This window comes from Salmo salar, chromosome ssa19 (assembly GCF_905237065.1).
Source record: "Salmo salar chromosome ssa19, Ssal_v3.1, whole genome shotgun sequence".
Taxonomy (NCBI): Eukaryota; Metazoa; Chordata; class Actinopteri; order Salmoniformes; family Salmonidae; genus Salmo; species Salmo salar.
This window is the reverse complement of record NC_059460.1, coordinates 39,749,907-39,769,731: the sequence shown is the minus strand read 5'-3', so window position 1 is coordinate 39,769,731 and position 19,825 is coordinate 39,749,907. Positions and strand designations below refer to the sequence as shown.

The window sequence follows — 19,825 nt, the reverse complement described above, 5'->3', positions numbered from 1 at the left end:
GACACTATTACTGAGAGGAGAGGGGGAGAAGACAACACTATTGCTGAGAGGAGAGGGGGAGAAGACGGCACTATCACTGAGAGGAGAGGGGGAGAAGACGACATTATTACTGAGAGGAGAGGGGGAGAAGACGACACTATTACTGAGAGGAGAGGGGGAGAAGACGGCACTATCACTGAGAGAAGAGGGGGAGAAGATGGCACTGTCACTGCGAGGAGAGGGGGAGAAGACGGCACTATCACTGAGAGGAGGAGAAGTCGAAACTATCACTGAGAGGAGAGGGGGAGAAGACGGCACTATCACTGAGAGGAGGAGAATACGGCACAATCACTGACAGGAGAGGAGGAGAATACAGCACAATCACTGACAGGAGAGGAGGAGAAGACGACACTATCACTGAGAGGAGAGGGGGAGAAGACGACACTATCACTGAGAGGAGAGGGGGAGAAGACGACACTATCACTGAGAGGAGAGGGGGAGAAGACGACACTATCACTGAGAGGAGGAGAAGACGGCACTATCACTGAGAGGAGGAGAAGACGGCACTATCACTGAGAGGAGAGGGGGAGAGACGGCACTATCCCTGAGAGGAGAGGGGGAGAAAATGACACTATTACTGAGAGGAGAGGGGGAAAAGACAACACTATAACTGAGAGGAGAGGGGGAGAAGACGACACTATTACTGAGAGGAGAGGGGGAGAAGACGACACTATCACTGAGAGGAGAGGGGGAGAAGACGACACTATCCCTGAGAGGAGAGGGGGAGAAGACGGCACTATCCCTGACAGGAGAGGGGGAGAAGACGGCACTATCACTGGGAGGAGAGGATTAGAAGACGGCACTATCACTGAGAAGAGAGGGGGAGAAGACGGCACTATCACTGAGAGGGGGAGAAGACGGCACTATTACAGAGAGGAGAGGGGGAGAAGACGACACTATCACTGAGAGGAGAGGGGGAGAAGACAGCACTATCACTGAGAGGAGAGGGGGAGAAGACGGCACTATCACAGAGGAGAGGGGGAGAAGACGACACTATCACTGAGAAGAGAGGGGGAGAAGATGGCACTATCCCTGAGAGGAGAGGGGGAGAAGACGGCACTATAAGTGGGAGGAAAGGATTAGAAGACGGCACTATCACTGAGAAGAGAGGGGGAGAAGACGGCACTAGCACTGAGAGGAGAGGGGGAGAAGACGACACTATCACTGAGAGGAGAGGGGGAGAAGACAGCACTATCACTGAGAGGAAAGGGGGAGAAGACAGCACTATCACTGAGAGGAGAGGGGGAGAAGACGTCACTATCACTGAGAGGAGAGGGGGAGAAGACGACACTATTACTGAGAGGAGAGGGGGAGAGGACGACACTATCACTGAGAGGAGGAGAAGACGGCACTATCACTGAGAGGAGGAGAAGACGGCACTATGACTGAGAGGAGAGGGGGAGAGGACGACACTATCACTGAGAGGAGGAGAAGACGGCACTATCACTGAGAGGAGGAGAAGATGGCACTATCACTGAGAGGAGGAGAAGACGGCAATATCACTGAGAGGAGAGGGGGAGAGACGGCACTATCCCTGAGAGGAGAGGGGGAGAAGATGACACTATTACTGAGAGGAGAGGGGGAGAAGACGGCACTATCACTGAGAGGAGAGAAGACAGCACTATCACTGAGAGGAGAGGGGGAGTGACGGCACTATCACTGAGAGGAGAGGGGGAGAAGACGACACCATCACTGAGAGGAGAGGGGGAGAAGACGTCACTATCACTGAGAGGAGAGGGGGAGAAGACGACACTATTACTGAGAGGAGAGGGGGAGAAGACGACACTATTGCTGAGAGGAGAGGGGGAGAAGACGGCACTATCACTGAGAGGAGAGGGGGAGAAGATGACACTATTACTGAGAGGAGAGGGGGAGAAGACGACACTATTACTGAGAGGAGAGGGGGAGAAGACGGCACTATCACTGAGAGAAGAGGGGGAGAAGATGGCACTGTCACTGCGAGGAGAGGGGGAGAAGACGGCACTATCACTGAGAGGAGGAGAAGTCGAAACTATCACTGAGAGGAGAGGGGGAGAAGACGGCACTATCACTGAGAGGAGAGGGGGAGAAGACGGCACTATCACTGAGAGGAGGAGAATACAGCACAATCACTGACAGGAGAGGAGGAGAATACGGCACTATCACTGACAGGAGAGGGGGAGAAGACGACACTATCACTGAGAGGAGAGGGGGAGAAGACGACACTATCACTGAGAGGAGAGGGGGAGAAGACGACACTATCACTGAGAGGAGAGGGGGAGAAGACAGCACTATCACTGAGAGGAGAGGGGGAGAAGACGGCACTATCACAGAGGAGAGGGGGAGAAGACGGCACTATCACAGAGGAGAGGGGGAGAAGACGGCACTATCACTGAGAGGAGAGGGAAAGAAGACGGCACTATCACTGAGAGGAGAGGGGGAGAAGACGGCACTATCACTGAGAGGAGAGGGGGAGAAGACGGCACTATCACAGAGGAGAGGGGGAAAAGACAACACTATCACTGAGAGGAGAGGGGGAGAAGACGGCACTATTACTGAGAGGAGTGGGGGAGAAGACGGTACTATCACTGAGAGGAGAGGGGGAGAAGACAGCACTATCACTGAGAGGAGAGCGGGAGAAGACAGCACTATCACTGAGAGGAGAGGGGGAGAAGACGGCACTATCACTGAGAGAAGAGGGGGAGAAGATGGCACTGTCACTGCGAGGAGAGGGGGAGAAGACGGCACTATCACTGAGAGGAGGAGAAGTCGAAACTATCACTGAGAGGAGAGGGGGAGAAGACGGCACTATCACTGAGAGGAGAGGGGGAGAAGACGGTACTATCACTGAGAGGAGAGGGGGAGAAGACAGCACTATCACTGAGAGGAGAGGGGGAGAAGACAGCACTATCACTGAGTGGAGAGGGGGAGAAGACGGCACTATCACTGAGAGGAGGGGGGAGAAGACAGCATTATTACTGAGAGGAGAGGGGGAGAAGAAGACACTATCACTGAGAGGAGAAGGGGAGAAGACGGCTAAAGTTAAATAAAGTTAAAAAAATTGAATAAATCAAAAAGTAACACAATAAACTAACAATAGTGAGACTATATACAGGGGTTACTGGTGCCAAGTCAATGTGGAGGCTATATACAGGGGTTACTGGTGCCGAGTCAATGTGGAGACTATATACAGAGGTTACTGGTACCGAGTCAATGTACGGGGGTACAGGTTAGTCGAGGAAATTTGTAAAGTGACTGTGCATAGATAATAAACAGCGAGTAGCATCAGTGTAAAAAACTGGGGGGAGAGAAGACGGCAAGATTACGTGGTTGTCTCACCTAGCTACCTTAAGTTGAATGCACTGACTAAGTCACTCTGGATATGAGCGTATGCAATTAAAACAATCAAAATGTAAATGTGATTATGGTTATCCTTCCACCTTGTACAAGTCAAGGGACGAGGCTGGCAGTGGCGGTTCTAGACCATTTCAAATGGGGGGGCCAAGCTGGGGCCAATTCTTGTCACAGGGGCACTGCTCCCCCCCCCCCCAGAACCACCCCTGGAGGCTGGACTGTTGGGGTTTCAGCAAAGAGCCTTTCAGCAGGTAGGCTATTAGAAGTGTTTAAAGATGTCCCCTTCCCTCTTTTTACTTCAAGTAGAGCTGGGACGGTTAAAACCTTTACAACCTCTTGTCGCAGGCATTCTGCTGATACAGTAAAGTTCATTATGATAAGTCGCCTATACTGGAGAAATGTAAAGTTTGATATGAAATCAATGTGCTAATATGGGTGTGTCACGTCCTGACCAGTGTAAAGGGTCATTTGCCATAGTAGAATGGTCAGGGCGTGGCAGGGGGGTTGTTTTGTGTGTTTTGGGGTTTGTTTGTTTCCAGGGGAATGTGTTCTAGTTTTAATTTTCTATGTTTCGTTTTCCAGGTTTGGCCGAGTATGGTTTCCAATCAGAGGCAGGTGTCTTTCGTTGTCTCTGATTGGAAGCCATACTTAGGCAGCCTGTTTTCCTTTGGGTTTTGTGGGTGGTTGTTTTTCGTATAGTCGTGGTACCTTACGGAACTGTTGTTTGTCATTAGTTTATTTTTGTTTAAGTGTTCTCTCAAAGAATAAAAGAAGATGAGCACTATACACGCTGTGCCTTGGTCTGTTCTCTACGACGCTTGTGACAGGGTGATTTGTTAATGGGACAAACTAGTAGTAGTAGTTTAAAAGATAATAAAAGAAAAACTGTGGTGCACATTAATGTTATAAATGTATAATTATATTTAGCGTTATTGTATCATCAACTCAGACAATTTACAGATTTATGGATTTTTGTCTGTATCGCCCAGCTCTAACTTCTAGTAGTATCTGTTTAGCTAGACAAGCACCCCATAGCAATATAAACACCCCACAGCGACATAAACACCCCATAGCAACATAAACACCCCATAGCAACATAAAGCACATAAACACCCCAAACATAAACACCCCATAGCAACATAAACACCCCATAGCAACATAAACAACCCCATAGCAACATAAACACCCCCATAGCAACATCAACACCCCCATAGCAATATAAACACCCCATATCAACATAAACACCGCATAGCAACATAAACACCCCATAGCAATATAAACACCCCTATAGCAACATAAACACCGCATAGCAACATAAACACCGCATAGCAACATAAACACCCCATAGCAACATAAACACCGCATAGCAACATAAACACCGCATAGCAACATAAACACCCCATAGCAACCTTTTGTAGCGCCGGCAGTCCTGTATTTATTAGCCATTCACACAGTCTCCATCTTCAGACAGTGACAGGTGACTTTTACTGGAAGGTCAATCTATTGAGGGATGAAGCTGACCCGAGGTGGACCGGGCTATGGACTGTGACGTGAAGGGGGAAAAGCAGTGAGGGAGGGAGGAGCGCCCTGCTCAAATAGAACAGTAATCTGTACCGCTCGGCCATGTTGTCAACAAGGCAGCATGGTGCATCATTCAGAAACATACACCATCTCTTTTCCATAAAATAAATGTTTGAATTTTAATTGGGAAGGCAGATAAAGCGTTTTTATCAAAAGCAATTCCTTTTGCATGTGAAAACACAGAATCCTATTGTGTCCCTGTCCAATCAGAACTCACGTAGAGCTCCCTGTCCAATCAGAACTCACGTAGAGCTCCCTGTCCAATCAGAACTCAACACAGAATCCTACTCAATGTGCTTAATCTACGTCACATTTAATTGGATCTGACTTCGCCACCAGGTCAAAACGTGGCACCTGGCTCACGACCAGGAGGGAGCCCAGTTCCAAGAGGAATGAGATCAACCCGCTCCACCTGAAGCATGCTGGGGCATTAAGAGAACTCCCTCACTAACGTAGCTAGTAACCTCCTATACAGCCACAGTCTGGGTATTAGTAGAACTCAAAGAGCTTGTTCCTGGCCAATCAGAACTCACGTAGAGCTCCCTGGCCAATCAGAACTTGTACCTGGTCAATCAGAACTCACCCAGAGGTAGTCCCTGTCCAATCAGAACTCACCCAGAGGTAGTCCCTGGCCAATCAGAACTCACCCAGAGGTAGTCCCTGTCCAATCAGAACTCACCCAGAGGTAGTCCCTGGCCAATCAGAACTCACCCAGAGGTAGTCCCTGTCCAATCAGAACTCACCCAGAGGTAGTCCCTGGCCAATCAGAACTCACCCAGAGGTAGTCCCTGTCCAATCAGAACTCACCCAGAGGTAGTCCATGGCCAATCAGAACTCACCCAGAGGTAGTCCCTGTCCAATCAGAACTCACCTAGAGCTCCCTGGCAGATGTCTGTTCTGGTAGCTCCTCCCAGGATGAACTGAGGGTCATCTGTTAGCTCCTGGATGGAAGGAAAGGGGAGGATTACATTAGACTATGGTAAGAGTCATTTACAGTAGACTGTTAGGGAGAGGTACTGCTCAGCAAACAGCCATTCTTGGGCTGTCTTTTTTACAATACATTACAGGTATAACTCTGTCTATTTCTATAACTGATACTTCTAGTTGTTCGGACAGCTGAGCATATCTGGCTCTTGAGTAATTCTAGAACATAATATGTAACTCGGGTAAACAAGTGGCTAATCTAGGAAGTGGTCAGAGGAAACCTGGTCAACAGCTGCACTGATTGGTCTTTATTGGACTGAGAGGTTCCTTCCTCTTCCTGTCTCTACTTGTCCCATACTGCCAGTCTGTCCCACATGCCAGCCATACAACAAGTGCAGGAGTAGGGTGTGACAGGCATACAGCATGTGGGCTAGACTATCTAGCTGTCTTTACAACAACATGGATCAACCTAAATTAGATTTGAACGTGAACTGCCCTGTGCTTGAATGATGGGAAACAGGTGCAGGGTGTGACAGAGGCTGTGTTGTAGACAGCATCCAAACTGTGATGTATCACGAGTAAATTTTGCTCTGAAAACCTCTACTTCTCCGTAGGGTTTTCAGCGGTTAGCTTCGGTTGGCTCTGTGTGAACTACAATTCCGATACTGTGTTTTAACGTTTAGAAATGTTAATCATCAACGCTTGTGAAACAGTTTGAAACATATGCTGATTTGCCCCCTTATCTTTCATATCAGCTAGAAAGAATCTTTCAAATAAAAATTATTCACTTCCTGTAGCAGACAGTTGACCAACTACACTCACTTCCTCTCCAGTTAGCTTAGACACAGGTGTTCAGAGTACACTAGATAGATAATTAGCACGTGGTCGCCCCTCTCTCTCTCTCTCTCAAAAAGGGAAAATAAATAAACATAAATATTGGTTGTATTTATAATGGTGCTTGTTCTTCACTGGTTGCCCTTTTCTTGCGGCAACAGGTCACAAATCTTGTTGCTGTGATGGCACACTGTGGTATTTCACCCAATAGATATGGGAGTTTATCAAAATCGGGATTGTTTTGTAATTCTTTGTGGGTCTGTGTAATCTGAGGGAAATATGTGTCTCTAATATGGTCATACATTTGGCAGGACGTTAGGAAGTGCAGCTCAGTTTCTACCTCATTTTGTGGGCAGTGTGCACATAGCCTGTCTTCTCTTGAGAGCCAGGTCTGCCTACGGCGGCCTTTCTCAATAGCAAGGCTATACTCACTGAGTCTGTGCATAGTCAAAGCTTTCCTTCATTTTGGGTCAGTCACACTGGTCAGGTATTCTGCCACTGTGTCCTCTCTGTTTAGGACCAAATAGCATTCTAGTTTGCTCTGTTTTTTTTGTTAATTCATTCCAATGTGTCAAGTAATTCTTTTTTGGTTTTCTCATGATTTGGTTGGGTCTAATTGTGTTGCTGTCATCTCTCTCTCTCTCTCTCTATCCCTCTCCCTCCTTCCCTATCTCACCGTGGGTCTCATCCATTCTACGTCCCTGGTCTTGGCGGAGAAGGGGGCCAGTTCCTTGAAGCCCAGAGAGGGAGGCTCGGCTAGGAAGGAGGGGTCCCTGAACAGACACCCCGTCTCCAGACACTCCTGCCTCAAAGCCTCATAGTCCTGGATGAATCAATTGAATAAACATAACACACACTGTGCATCAATAAATACAGCATCAAGAAGTGCATTAAACAGATCTTGAATGATTAAACAGGTATTTCCAAAGTGGTCCTCGATGGTAAATAAATAACATAAAAGGCTGTGTTCCAAATGACCCCCCATATAGGGAATAGGGCCCTGGACAAAAGTAGTGCACTCTATTCCCTATGGGCCCTGGACAAATGTAGTGCACTATATAGGGAATAGGGCCCTGGACAAAAGTAGTGCACTCTATTCCCTATGGGCCCTGGACAAATGTAGTGCACTATATAGGGAATAGGGCCCTGGACAAACGTAGCGCACCCTATTCCCTATGGGCCCTGGACAAATGCAGTGCACCCTATTCCCTATGGGCCCTGAACAAACGTAGTGCACCCTATTCCCTATGGGCACTGGACAAATGCAGTGCACTATATAGGGAATAGGGCCCTGGACAAATGTAGTACACGCTATTCTCTATGGGCCCTGAACAAACGTAGTGCACCCTATTCCCAATGGGCCCTGGACAAATGTAGTGCACTATATAGGGAATAGGGCCCTGAACAAACGTAGTGCACTCTATTCCCTATGGGCCCTGAACAAACGTAGTGCACCCTATTCCCTATGGGCCCTGGACAAATGTAGTGCACCCTATTCACTATGGGCCCTGGACAAATGCAGTGCACTATATAGGGAATAGGTCCCTGGACAAACATAGTGCACTATAAAGGGAATATGGCTCCATTTGGGACACAAAGTTACAAAACAAAACAATTAAACAAACAAACAAACTGACCTGGTTAAGGAAGGGTACGGCGTGGTCGTTGGAGCCCATTCCCTCAGCTTGCAGTCTGCTGGTGGCTATGCTAGCAGAGATTCCCCCTGACATACTGACACAGGACAGGACATACAGTGAGCTCCAAAAGTATTGGGACTGTGACCCATTTTTGGGGTTTTGGCTCTGTTCTTCAGCACTTTGGATTTGAAATGATACAATGACAAAAGTACAGACTGTCAGCTTTAATTTGAGGGTATTTTCATCCATATCGGGTGTACCTAGTCACCCCCATTTTAGGGGAACAGAAGTATAGGGACAAATTCACTTATATTTGTATTAATGTATACAGAAGTTTAGTATTTGGTCCCATTTTCCTAGCACGCTGTCACGCCCTGACCGGAGAGAGAGGGTTTGTTTCTCTATGTGGTTAGGTCAGGGTGTGGGGTGGGCATTCTATGGTGTCTATTTCTTTGTGTTGAGCCGAGTATGGTTCCTAATCAGAGGCAGCTGTCTATTGTTGTCTCTGATTAGGAATCATACTTAGGCAGCCTTTCCCCACCTGTAGTTGTGGGATCTTATTTTTGTACTGTTTGTTAAGCCTGTAAGACGTTACGGTCGTTATCATTGTTTATTATTTCGTTTTTAGTGTTCTGATTTAAAATAAATACAACGATGAACACTTATCACGCTGCGCTTTGGTCTACTCCTTTTGACGATCTTGACACGCAATGATTACATTAATGTGAATGCTACCATTATTACAGATAATTCTGAATGAATTGTGAATAATGATGAGTCAGAAGGTTACAGACACACAAATATCACACCCCTATCATATCCCCTGTTATTGTAATGGTGAGAGGTTAGCATGTTTGGGGGTATGATATAAAATGCTAACCTCCCCTGTTATTGTAATGGTGAGAGGTTACCATGTCTTGGGGATATGATATTTGTGCGCCTGTAACTTTCTCACTCATCATTATTCATGATTCATTCAGGATTATCTGTAATCATGGTAGAATCCGCATTAATGTAGAAGTGTTTAGAAACGTATTTTATTCTTATTTACAATAAAAGTGACTCCAAAATGACACAATACATTATTTACCATTAATTTCTATTGGGCACAAAATAGTCTGAAACGCAACCAAAACAAACAGCAAACACATCCAACAACTTTATAGATGTAGTGATGTAGTCATTGTGTGCTAGGAATATGGGACCAGATACTAAACCTTTGACTACTTGAATACACATACAGTATAAGTACATTTGTCCCAATACTTTCGGTCCTCTAAAATGGGGGGGACTATGTACAAAAACATGCTGTAATTTCTAAACGGTTCACCTGATATGGATGAAAATACCCTCAAATTAAAGCTGACAGTCTGCACTTTAACCACATAGTCATTGTATCATTTCAAATCCAAAGTGCTGGAGTACAGAGCCAAAGTATTTAAAAATGTGTCACTATCCCATACTTTTGGAGCTCAGTGTAAATAGAGTTAGAGGCCTAGGTGGGAGCAGCATTGGCAAATAATTTACAAGACAACCAATATTCTGCTGCTGTAGGGGAGATCTCTCCTGACGTGCACAGGATATAAATAATAGGCTGGGAGGGTGCTGCAATGCACAGGTCACACCTGGGTTCAAATGATATTCAATATAATTTATAATACATTAGCTGGGCTTGATTAAGCTTGTCTGTCTGCAAGGGAACCAATAGAATAGTCGTACAACTGAATCCCCTCCCACCTGGCCCTCCAGGCAGGCTAAAGCTAATGCTCAAAGTATTTCAAATATTTTTTAAATAGTGTTTGAACCCAAGTCTGGGACAAGCACAGGGCAGAAGGTATTAATAGCAGCAAGCTAAGCTAACAGCAGAGTGGCACACTGACACGAAGACTGCAGTACAGCAACCATCTATTCCAGCCTGTCTGTGTTTCTATGTTCGCTATTTTACTAGTGATCTGTGTTTGTCTATTCTGTTCTGTTTTGTTTTTCTACCAATGAACCTCTGGTCTTGTGATCTGTCTGTAAATGTGTTGTAGATTCTTCAGCTGATCTTTCCCACCAGCAGTGAGTCCGAGACGTTTCGAGAGGTTTCAGAAAGATTTCCTCTGGCCTTCCCACTAGCAGTGAGTCCGAGAGGTTTCAGAAAGATTTCCCCTGGCCTTCCCACCAGCAGTGAGTCGAGAGGTTTCAGAAAGATTTCCTCTGGCCTTCCCACTAGCAGTGAGTCCGAGAGGTTTCAGAAAGATTTCCCCTGGCCTTCCCACCAGCAGTGAGTCGAGAGGTTTCAGAAAGATTTCCTCTGGCCTTCCCACCTAGGTGTTAGAGCTATGGTGCTAGGTGTTAGGGCTAGGGTGCTAGGGCTAGGGTGTTAGAGCACCGGTGCTAGGTGTTAGAGCTAGGGTGCTAGGTTGTTAGGGTAATCTCATCCCAGACACTTCCGCCTAAATGCGCGATGAGTCTGGTGGACCATTAGCCAATACAGAAAGTCGGGAGACGCTCCAGGCAGTAATTGGCTTAATCTACCAACCATTCAGCTCCCACAACACCTTCCCCCTAACCCTCCCCACGCCTCATAGTTGTGTGATTTGCTAAAATTAAGTAATGACAAATACTTTGATCAGAAGGTCACTCCCATAGAATTCTATAGTCAGTTCCACTAAGGCCAACCCCCCCCCACACACACAAAAAAAGATGAAGACCTGATACCTTGAGTCTGTGAGCAGGCTGTGGAGGAATGAGAGAAAGGATTCATGTCTGTAACCGATAGTAACCGATATGACTTTAGAAACAGGGTTTAGTCTACAGATGGTAGGCAATTAAGGTCACAGTTATGAAAACTTAGGACACTAAAGAGGCCTTTCTACTGACACTGAAAAACACCAAAAGAAAGATGCCCAGGGTCCCTGCTCATCCTCGTGAACGTGCCTCAGGCATGCTGCAAGGAGGCATGAGGAGTGCAGATGTGGCCAGGGCAATAAATTGCAATGTCCGTACTGTGAGACACCTAAGACAGCGCTACAGGGAGACAGGACAGTCAGCAGATCGTCCTTGCAGTGGCAGACCACGTGTAACAACACCTGCACAGGATCGGTACATCCGAACATCAAACCTGCAGGACAGGTACAGGATGGCAACAACAACTGCCCGAGTTACACCAGAAACCCACAATCCCTCCATCTGTGCACAGACTGTCTGCAATAGGCTGAGAGAGGCTGGACTGAGGGCTTGTAGGCCTGTTGTAAGGCAGGTCCTCACCAGACATCACTGGCAACAATGTTGCATATGGGCACAAACCCACCATCGCTGGACCAGACAGGACTGGCAAAAAGTGCTCTTCACTGACGAGTCAAGGTTTTGTCTCACCAGGGGTGATGGTCAGATTTGCATTTATCGTCGAAGGAATGAGCATTACACCGAGGCCTGTACTCTGGAGGGGGATCGATTTGGAGGTGGAGGGTCCGTCATGGTCTGGGGCGGTGTGTCACAGCACCATCGGACTGAGCTTGTTGTCATTGCAGGAAATGTCAAGGCTGTGCGTTACAGGGAAGACATCCTCCTCCCTTATGTGGTACCCTTCCTGCAGGCTCATCCTGACATGACCCTCCAGCATAACAATGCCACCAGCCATACTGCTCATTCTGTGAGTGATTTCCTGCAAGACAGGAATGTCAGTGTTCTGCCATGGCCTGTGAAGAGCCCGGATCTCAATCCCATAGAGCACGTCTGGGACCTGTTGGATCGTAGGGTGAGGGCTAGGGCCATTCCCCCCAGAAATGTCTGGGAACTTGCAGGTACCTTTGTTGGAAGAGTGGGATACCATTTCACAGCAAGAACGGGAAAATCTGGTGCAGTCCATGAGGAGGAGATGCACTGCAGTACTTAACCTCTCTTGGGTAGGGGGCAGTATATTCACGTCCGGATACAAAACGTACCCGATTTAATCTGGTTATTACTCCTGCCCAGAAACTAGAATATGCATGTAATTGTTTGATTTGGATAGAAAACACCCTAAAGTTTCTAAAACTGTTTGAATGGTGTCTGTGAGTATAACAGAACTCATATGGCAGGCCAAAACCTGAGAAGATTCTATTCAGGAAGTGCCCTCTCTGACCATTTCTTGGCCTTCTATAGCCTCTTTATCGAAAACAGAGGATCTCTGCTGTAACGTGACATTTTCTAAGGCTCCCATAGGCTCTCAGAAGGCGCCAGAACGGGGAATGATGACTCTGCAGTCCCTGGCTGAAAAACAGTAGGGGTTTTGGATAGTGGTCGATCTGAGAACAATGACACGGTGCGCGTGAAGACACCATTTTCTTCTTTCAGTCTTTTATGAGAAAAATTGCATAAAATTGATTTTAAACAGCGTTTGACATGCTTCGAACTACGGTAATAAAATATTTTGACATTTTTTGTCACGACATGCGTCCGCGCGTCACCGTTCGGATAGGGACCTGAACGCACGGACAAAACAGAGGATATTTGAACATAACTATGGATTATTTGGAACCAAAACAACATTTGTGGTTGAAGTAGAAGTCCTGGGAGTGCATTCTGACGAAGAACAGCAAAGGTAATCCAATTTTTCTTATAGTAATTCTGAGTTTAGTGAACGCCAAACTTGGTGGGTGTCAAATTAGCTAGCCCGTGATGGCGAGCTATCTACTCAGAATATTGCAAAAATGTGCTTTTGCCGAAAAGCTATTTTAAAATCTGACACCGCGATTGTATAAAGGAGTTCTGTATCTATAATTCTTAAAATAATTGTTATGTTTTTTTGTGAACGTTTATCGTGAGTAATTTAGTAAATTCACCGGAAGTTTTCGGTATGTTTGCTAGTTCTGAACGTCACATGCTAATGTAAAAAGCTGGTTTTTGATATAAATATGAACTTGATTGAACAAAACATGCATGTATTGTATAACATAATGTCCTAGGAGTGTCGTCTGATGAAGATCATCAAAGGTCAGTGCTGCATTTAGCTGTGGTTTTGGTTTTTGTGACATTATATGCTAGCTTGAAAAATGGGTGTCTGATTATTTCTGGCTGGGTACTCTCCAGACATAATCTAATGTTTTGAATTCGTTGTAAAGCCTTTTTGAAATCGGACAATGTAGTTAGATTAACGAGAGTCTTGTCTTTAAAATGCTGTAAAATAGTCATATGTTTGAGAAATTGAAGTTATAGCATTTTTAAGGTTTTTGAATCTTGCGCCACTCGATTCCACTGGCTGTTGACTAGGTGGGACGATTTCGTCCCACATACCCGAGAGAGGTTAATGCAGCTGGTGGCTACACCAGATAATGACTGTTAATTTTGATTTTGACCCCCCCTTTGTTCAGGGACACATTATTCATTTTCTGTTAGTCACATGTCTGTAGAACTTGTTCAGTTTATGTTTCAGTTGTTGAATCTTATGTTCATATAAAAACGTATACATGTTAAGTTTGCTGAACATAAACGCAGTTGACAGTGAGAGGACATTTCTTTTTTTGCTGAGTTTAGTAGTAAATCAGGACATTTGTCCTGTGTTAGGCAGTTTCATTTGATATCAAAACATTACTGTACTGTGTTAGGCAATGTGAAGTCCTCATTCTGTATGGGAGAAGAACAATACAGATTCTCTCTCCCCAATGGCTTTATTGGCATGGGAAACATATGTTTACATGAAATAGATAATAAACAAAACATTTACAGTAAACACTGCACTCACAAAAGTTCCAAAATAGAGACATTTCAAATGTCACATGTATATACAGTGTTGTAACGATGTGCAAATAGTTAAAGTACAAAAGGGAAAATAAATAAAATAAATATGGGTTGTATTTACAATGGTGTTTGTTCTTCACTGGTTGCCCTTTTCTTGTGGCAACAGGTCACAAATATTGCTGCTGTGATGTCACACTGTGGTATTTCACCCAGCCTCGAGTCTTCTTCAGTATGACGCTATAAGCTTGGCACACCTGTATTTGGGGAGTTTCTCCCATTCTTCTATGCAGATCCTCTCAAGCTCTGTCAGGTTGGTTGGGGAGTGTCGCTGCACAGCTATTTTCAGGTCTCTCCAGAGATGTTAGATTGGGTTCAAGTCCGGGCTCTGGCTGGGCCACTCAAGGACATTCAGAGACTTCTCCAGAAGCCACTCATGCATTGTCTTGGCTGTGTGCTTAGGGTCATTGTCATGTTGGAAGGTGAACCTTTGTCCCAGCCTGAGGTCCTGAGAGCTCTGGAGCAGGTTTTCATCAATGATCTCTCTGTACTTTGCTCCGTTCATCTTTTCCTCGATCCTGACTAGTCTCCCAGCCCCTGTCGCTGAAAAACATCCCCACAGCATGATGCTGCCACCACCATGCTTCACCGTAGGGATGGCGCCAGGTTTCTTCCAGACGTGACACTTGGCATACAGGCCAAAGAGTTCAATCTTGGTTTCATCAGACCAGAGAATCTTGTTTTCATGGTCTGAGAGTCTTTGGGTGCCTTTTGGCAAACTCTAAGCAGGCTGTCATGTGCCTTTAACTGAGGAGTGGTTTACTCTGGCCACTCTACCATAAAAGGCCTGATTGGTGGAGCGTGCAGAGAGGGTTGTCCTTCTGGAAGGTTCTCCCATCTCCACAGAGGAACTCTGGAGCTCTGTCAGAGTGACCACCAGTGACCTCCCCCGATTGTTCAGTTTGGGAGGACGGCCAGCCTTAAGAAGTGTCTTGGTGGTTCCAAACATCTTCCATTTAAGAATGATGGAGGCCACTGTGTTCTTGGGGACCTTCAATGCTGCAGAAAGTTTTCGGACCCTTCCCCAGATCTGTCCCTCTATACAATCCTGTCTTGGAGCGCTACGGACAATCCCTTCGACCTCATGGCTTGGTTTTTGCTCTGACTGTGGGACCTTATATAGACAGCTGTGTGCCTTCCCAAATCATGTCCAATCAATTGAATTTACCACAAGTGGACTCCAATCAAGTTGTAGAAACATCTCAAGGATGATTGATGGAAGCAGGATGCACCTGAGCTCAATTTGGAGTCTCATAGTAAGGGTCTGAATATTTATGTAAATAAGGTATTTCTGTTTTTATTTTATTATTTCTAAAAACCTGTTTTCATTTTGTCATTATAGGGTAGTGTGTGTAGATTAATGAGGTAAAAATTTGAATTTTCTCAATTTTAGAATAAGGCTGTAATGTAACAAAATGTGGAAAAAGTCAAGGGGTCTGAATACTTTCTGAACTCTCTGTCATTACCCTTAATGGAAAATCTAATTTAAACATTAACCAACATGGACAACCCAGCAGTGTTTAGTATGCCAAAACACTTCTCAAACACTGGCATTCTAATGAGAGACAGACAGACAGACAGACAGACAGACAGAGACAGACAGAGACAGACAGAGACAGACAGACAGACAGACAGACAGACAGACAGACAGACAGACAGACAGACTCGCCTGGGAAGCAGCAGGTCATCGGAGTGAATAGACGGAACGCCATAAATCCATGAAGGTGGGGAGGGAATCTGAAAGTGTGCATCGGAAATGGCACCCTATGCCCTATTGGCCCTGGTCAAAAGTAGTGCACTATAAAGTGAATATGGTGCCATTTGGGAGGAAGATGAGTCACATAGAAAGTACTCTGTTCAGTTCTGCAGGGAGGAATCCAACTTATCTACGCTACAGCATCATAAAATGACTTGTTATAGACACAAGCTGAATCAATGTTGTGTTAGTGCTTGACTTGGGCTGGAGCTCACTAGAACTGAGTACTGCCACATCAAATGTTCTACCGCTTGAGTTCCTGCACCTCTTATAGAAAATTAGCTTAAAAGTCCTGCAAATATAAACAGTTCCGGCAAACAAAATGTGTACCGGCACCTATTTTAGTCAAAGGCAAAAACTGCATTCTGTTTGTGTCTAAAAGAAACAAACCACATATACTTCTCCTCAGAGACATAAAGGTCAGACTGTGAGAGTGTGACTCAGGCTAGTTGCACTCACTATGAGTCAAAGTCTCTCCATTCTCAGAGAACAGCCGATTCATGCAGTCCTAGAATCAAGTCATGTAAAGGGCCTTCGTCCTGGTCCCGGGTCTCAACTTCAACAATGCTCCAAAACAACTAGAGATGAGCCTGTCATCCACCCAGGGGGATCCTCGGTACTGTGGGTGTAACAGGGGGCTCCTCGGTACTGTGGGTGTAACAGGGGGCTCCTCGGTGCTGTGGGTGTAACAGGGGGCTCCTCGGTGCTGTGGGTGTAACAGGGGGCTCCTCGGTGCTGTGGGTGTAACAGGGGACTCCTCGGTGCTGTGGGTGTAACAGGGGACTCCTCCGTGCTGTGGGTGTAACAGGGGACTCCTCCGTGCTGTGGGTGTAACACGGGACTCCTCCGTGCTGTGGGTGTAACAGGGGACTCCTCCGTGCTGTGGGTGTAACAGGGGACTCCTCCGTGCTGTGGGTGTAACAGGGGACTCCTCCGTGCTGTGGGTGTAACAGGGGACTCCTCCGTGCTGTGGGTGTAACAGGGGACTCCTCCGTGCTGTGGGTGTAACAGGGGACTCCTCCGTGCTGTGGGTGTAACAGGGGACTCCTCCGTGCTGTGGGTGTAACAGGGGACTCCTCCGTGCTGTGGGTGTAACAGGGGACTCCTCCGTGCTGTGGGTGTAACAGGGGACTCCTCCGTGCAGTGGGTGTAACAGGGGACTCCTCCGTGCAGTGGGTGTAACAGGGGACTCCTCCGTGCAGTGGGTGTAACAGGGGACTCCTCCGTGCAGTGGGTGTAACAGGGGACTCCTCCGTGCAGTGGGTGTAACAGGGGACTCCTCCGTGCAGTGGGTGTAACAGGGGACTCCTCCGTGCAGTGGGTGTAACAGGGGACTCCTCCGTGCAGTGGGTGTAACAGGGGACTCAGTACTGTGGGTGTAACAGGGCTACTCAGTACTGTGGGTGTAACAGGGCTCCTCAGTACTGTGGGTGTAACAGGGCTCCTCAGTACTGTGGGTGTAACAGGACTCCTCAGTACTGTGGGTGTAACAGGACTCCTCAGTGCTGTGGGTGTAACAGGGGGCTCCTCAGTACTGTGGGTGTAACAGGGGGCTCCTCAGTACTGTGGGTGTAACAGGGGGCTCCTCAGTACTGTGGGTGTAACAGGGGGCTACTCAGTACTGTGGGTGTAACAGGGCTCCTCAGTACTGTGGGTGTAACAGGGCTACTCAGTACTGTGGGTGTAACAGGACTCCTCAGTACTGTGGGTGTAACAGGGCTACTCAGTACTGTGGGTGTAACAACGCTACTCACTCATAAAAACCACTGTGGAGGTTCAGAGCAACATTACATCTGCTGATTTATGTGTAAAAGTGTCTAATATTACTGCAAAATACACAATGATGTAATTATAATTTTTTATAAATTCCCCGGTGTGGTTTTGTTTCAGATTAGCGAAATATTATCTGAGAGTTCAAAACTATTTGTAATTGTATTTAGTTGAATTTAAATCATGCTCTTTCAAAGTTTACCTGATTAACCCCCCTGTTGTGTTCGTTTCATGTTAATTCTGTGTTCCCGGTCCAAAATGGCCGCCCCATTATAGCGGATTATAAATTCATAATAATACATATATCACCTAATGTTGTGATAGATCTTTTTATCAACTTAAGTTCTTGTGAACATTACAAGTTTTTAACTTCTATTTGCTATTTATGGCCTGTAGGCCTCCTTGACCAGAGCTCATACAACTCATTGTTGAGTTAAAAAAATGCATAATGTATGGATTATTTTGACTTTAACAAATACCCAGATGAACCATATTGTGCCATTTATCACAGACTACTTTGTGTCAAAGTTTAACAAGGACTCTCTCCTCCTCACCAGTGTCATGATCAAAGATATGATCAGAGCCTCACATACAGTATATCATTTGGTCATTGTACTGCCACAGAATGAATTGTGAGCAAGGCCTCAAAAAAGCTTTATATACCAGAGCTTTGAGAAAAGTTCTAAATATTATTGAAACAATGTTGTGATTGTTTGTGAGAATGCCAACAGGTGTGGTTCCCGTGGGGGAAAGATTCTATTGGGGAAATGTTCCTGTGGGTGTTACCATGGAAGCCAAGAACGGGAGTGAGGTGTGTGTGTGTGCTCAAACACACATGCATGAGGGGGTCTGGGAGAGGAAGTGTGTCCATCTGATGAATGGGCATGTGCCTGAACTTAATTTTATACACTAATTGTAGTCTCACCCATTCATTTCTAATGACCTGTCATTTTTGACTGGGAACACCACAGGTGTACAAAAATTAAATAAAACACCCAAAATGTAATTAAAATCATAAAAATGTATTTTGTGTTTTCAGATGCCCTGTGTGGACAAAGTCATTGAACCTTATGACAATCAGGTTAAAGGAACTACATTTTTCATAGAGAAAACTTGTAAATCGGTTCAATTCGACTGGAACACAGCAGGAGGGTTGAAGATGCATGGGTCAATGACAATAAGTTACTTTGAGGCATTATTTTGTCGCGCAAATGGTTCACTTCTGGGTTATTGCAGAGGCATAACCTAGTTTACATGGCTGGTTATTTAATACATTCATGGTGTAGCCTACCGAAAATAATCATTTGTTACATTATAACAAATTACAGAACCATTCTTGAAAATGTAGCAAGCCTTGAGTACGGTGGCCTTCTGGAAAGAGGAAAACCGAAAATACCACGCACTCTCTCTGAATAGAGATGTCACTTAGAAACCAGAATAACATTGAGCACTCACCACTTTGAAGACACCTGAGATGTGTTTCGTAGTTGGGTGACAGACTGCCAGTTCACTAAACAATCGCATAAATCTCAGTACTGGGTGTTTAACGTAGAACGTTGCACGGCGGTGGTGGTGCAGCGACAGAAGCGCAAGTTCCGTACGTACGTTCGGTCAATACTACGGCGCCGGGAAAACCCAACCCCGTCCGCCGGGGGGGGGGCGCATGGACCGACTCAAAGCAGGCCACATGCATGGTGCGCGTATAGAACTAAAAGCTATAGATACAAGTTCGAAATAAAACAGACACTATAATAATAATAATGGTGTTTAATTAGCCTATAAAAGGCTTTTCTTTTCAAAACATGACAAAATGAGCAACACAAATCTGCATAAAAGGATTGGAAATACGTGATACATTTATCACAAAAGTATAATCTGTAACAACTTTCAATAGGCCTAGACAGCTAGGCTACATCTAATAAAACAAATAAAGATTTAAAACAGGATGTGATGTAATACCGTGTGTTCAAATGAAACGTCTATAGAAAAGGCACTTTGGTTTAATAGCATGATTTGCAGAGAGTTTGGCTTCAATTTTTTTGTTGTGACACATAAAGCTAAGAGATTTACAGACGTCTTTTTATGGCTGCAGTGCTCTAGATCATGGTAAATGACAACCACTGAAAATAGAAAACAGAATAACAAGAATACATTAGAACTGGAAAAACAACAACATAAAAGCTGTCTTTAT

The 19,825-nt window shown here is 45.6% G+C and overlaps 2 protein-coding genes across 3 annotated transcripts in view; both read right to left on the bottom strand.

Annotated features, from left to right (window-relative positions):
- LOC106592837 (calpain-1 catalytic subunit) overlaps window positions 1-19,287 on the bottom strand; it is a 156,125-nt gene extending 136,838 nt beyond the window's left edge. Inside the window, exons 1-4 of one of the 2 annotated variants that reach the window (XM_045702298.1) lie at window positions 19,090-19,287; window positions 8,349-8,442; window positions 7,388-7,534; window positions 5,825-5,894 (exon numbers count right to left, since the gene is read on the bottom strand). In XM_045702298.1, the coding sequence (XP_045558254.1) occupies window positions 5,825-5,894; window positions 7,388-7,534; window positions 8,349-8,441 (310 nt within the window). In that variant the 5' untranslated portion in view covers window position 8,442; window positions 19,090-19,287. The remainder of the gene's footprint in view (window positions 1-5,824; window positions 5,895-7,387; window positions 7,535-8,348; window positions 8,443-19,089) is intronic. The other variant, XM_045702299.1, reaches the window with a different exon arrangement.
- A 99-nt stretch (window positions 19,288-19,386) lies between these two features.
- LOC106578800 (calpain-2 catalytic subunit) overlaps window positions 19,387-19,825 on the bottom strand; it is a 34,712-nt gene continuing 34,273 nt past the window's right edge. Inside the window, exon 20 of the mRNA XM_045702300.1 lies at window positions 19,387-19,754. Within this exon, the coding sequence (XP_045558256.1) occupies window positions 19,731-19,754 (24 nt within the window). The 3' untranslated portion in view covers window positions 19,387-19,730. The remainder of the gene's footprint in view (window positions 19,755-19,825) is intronic.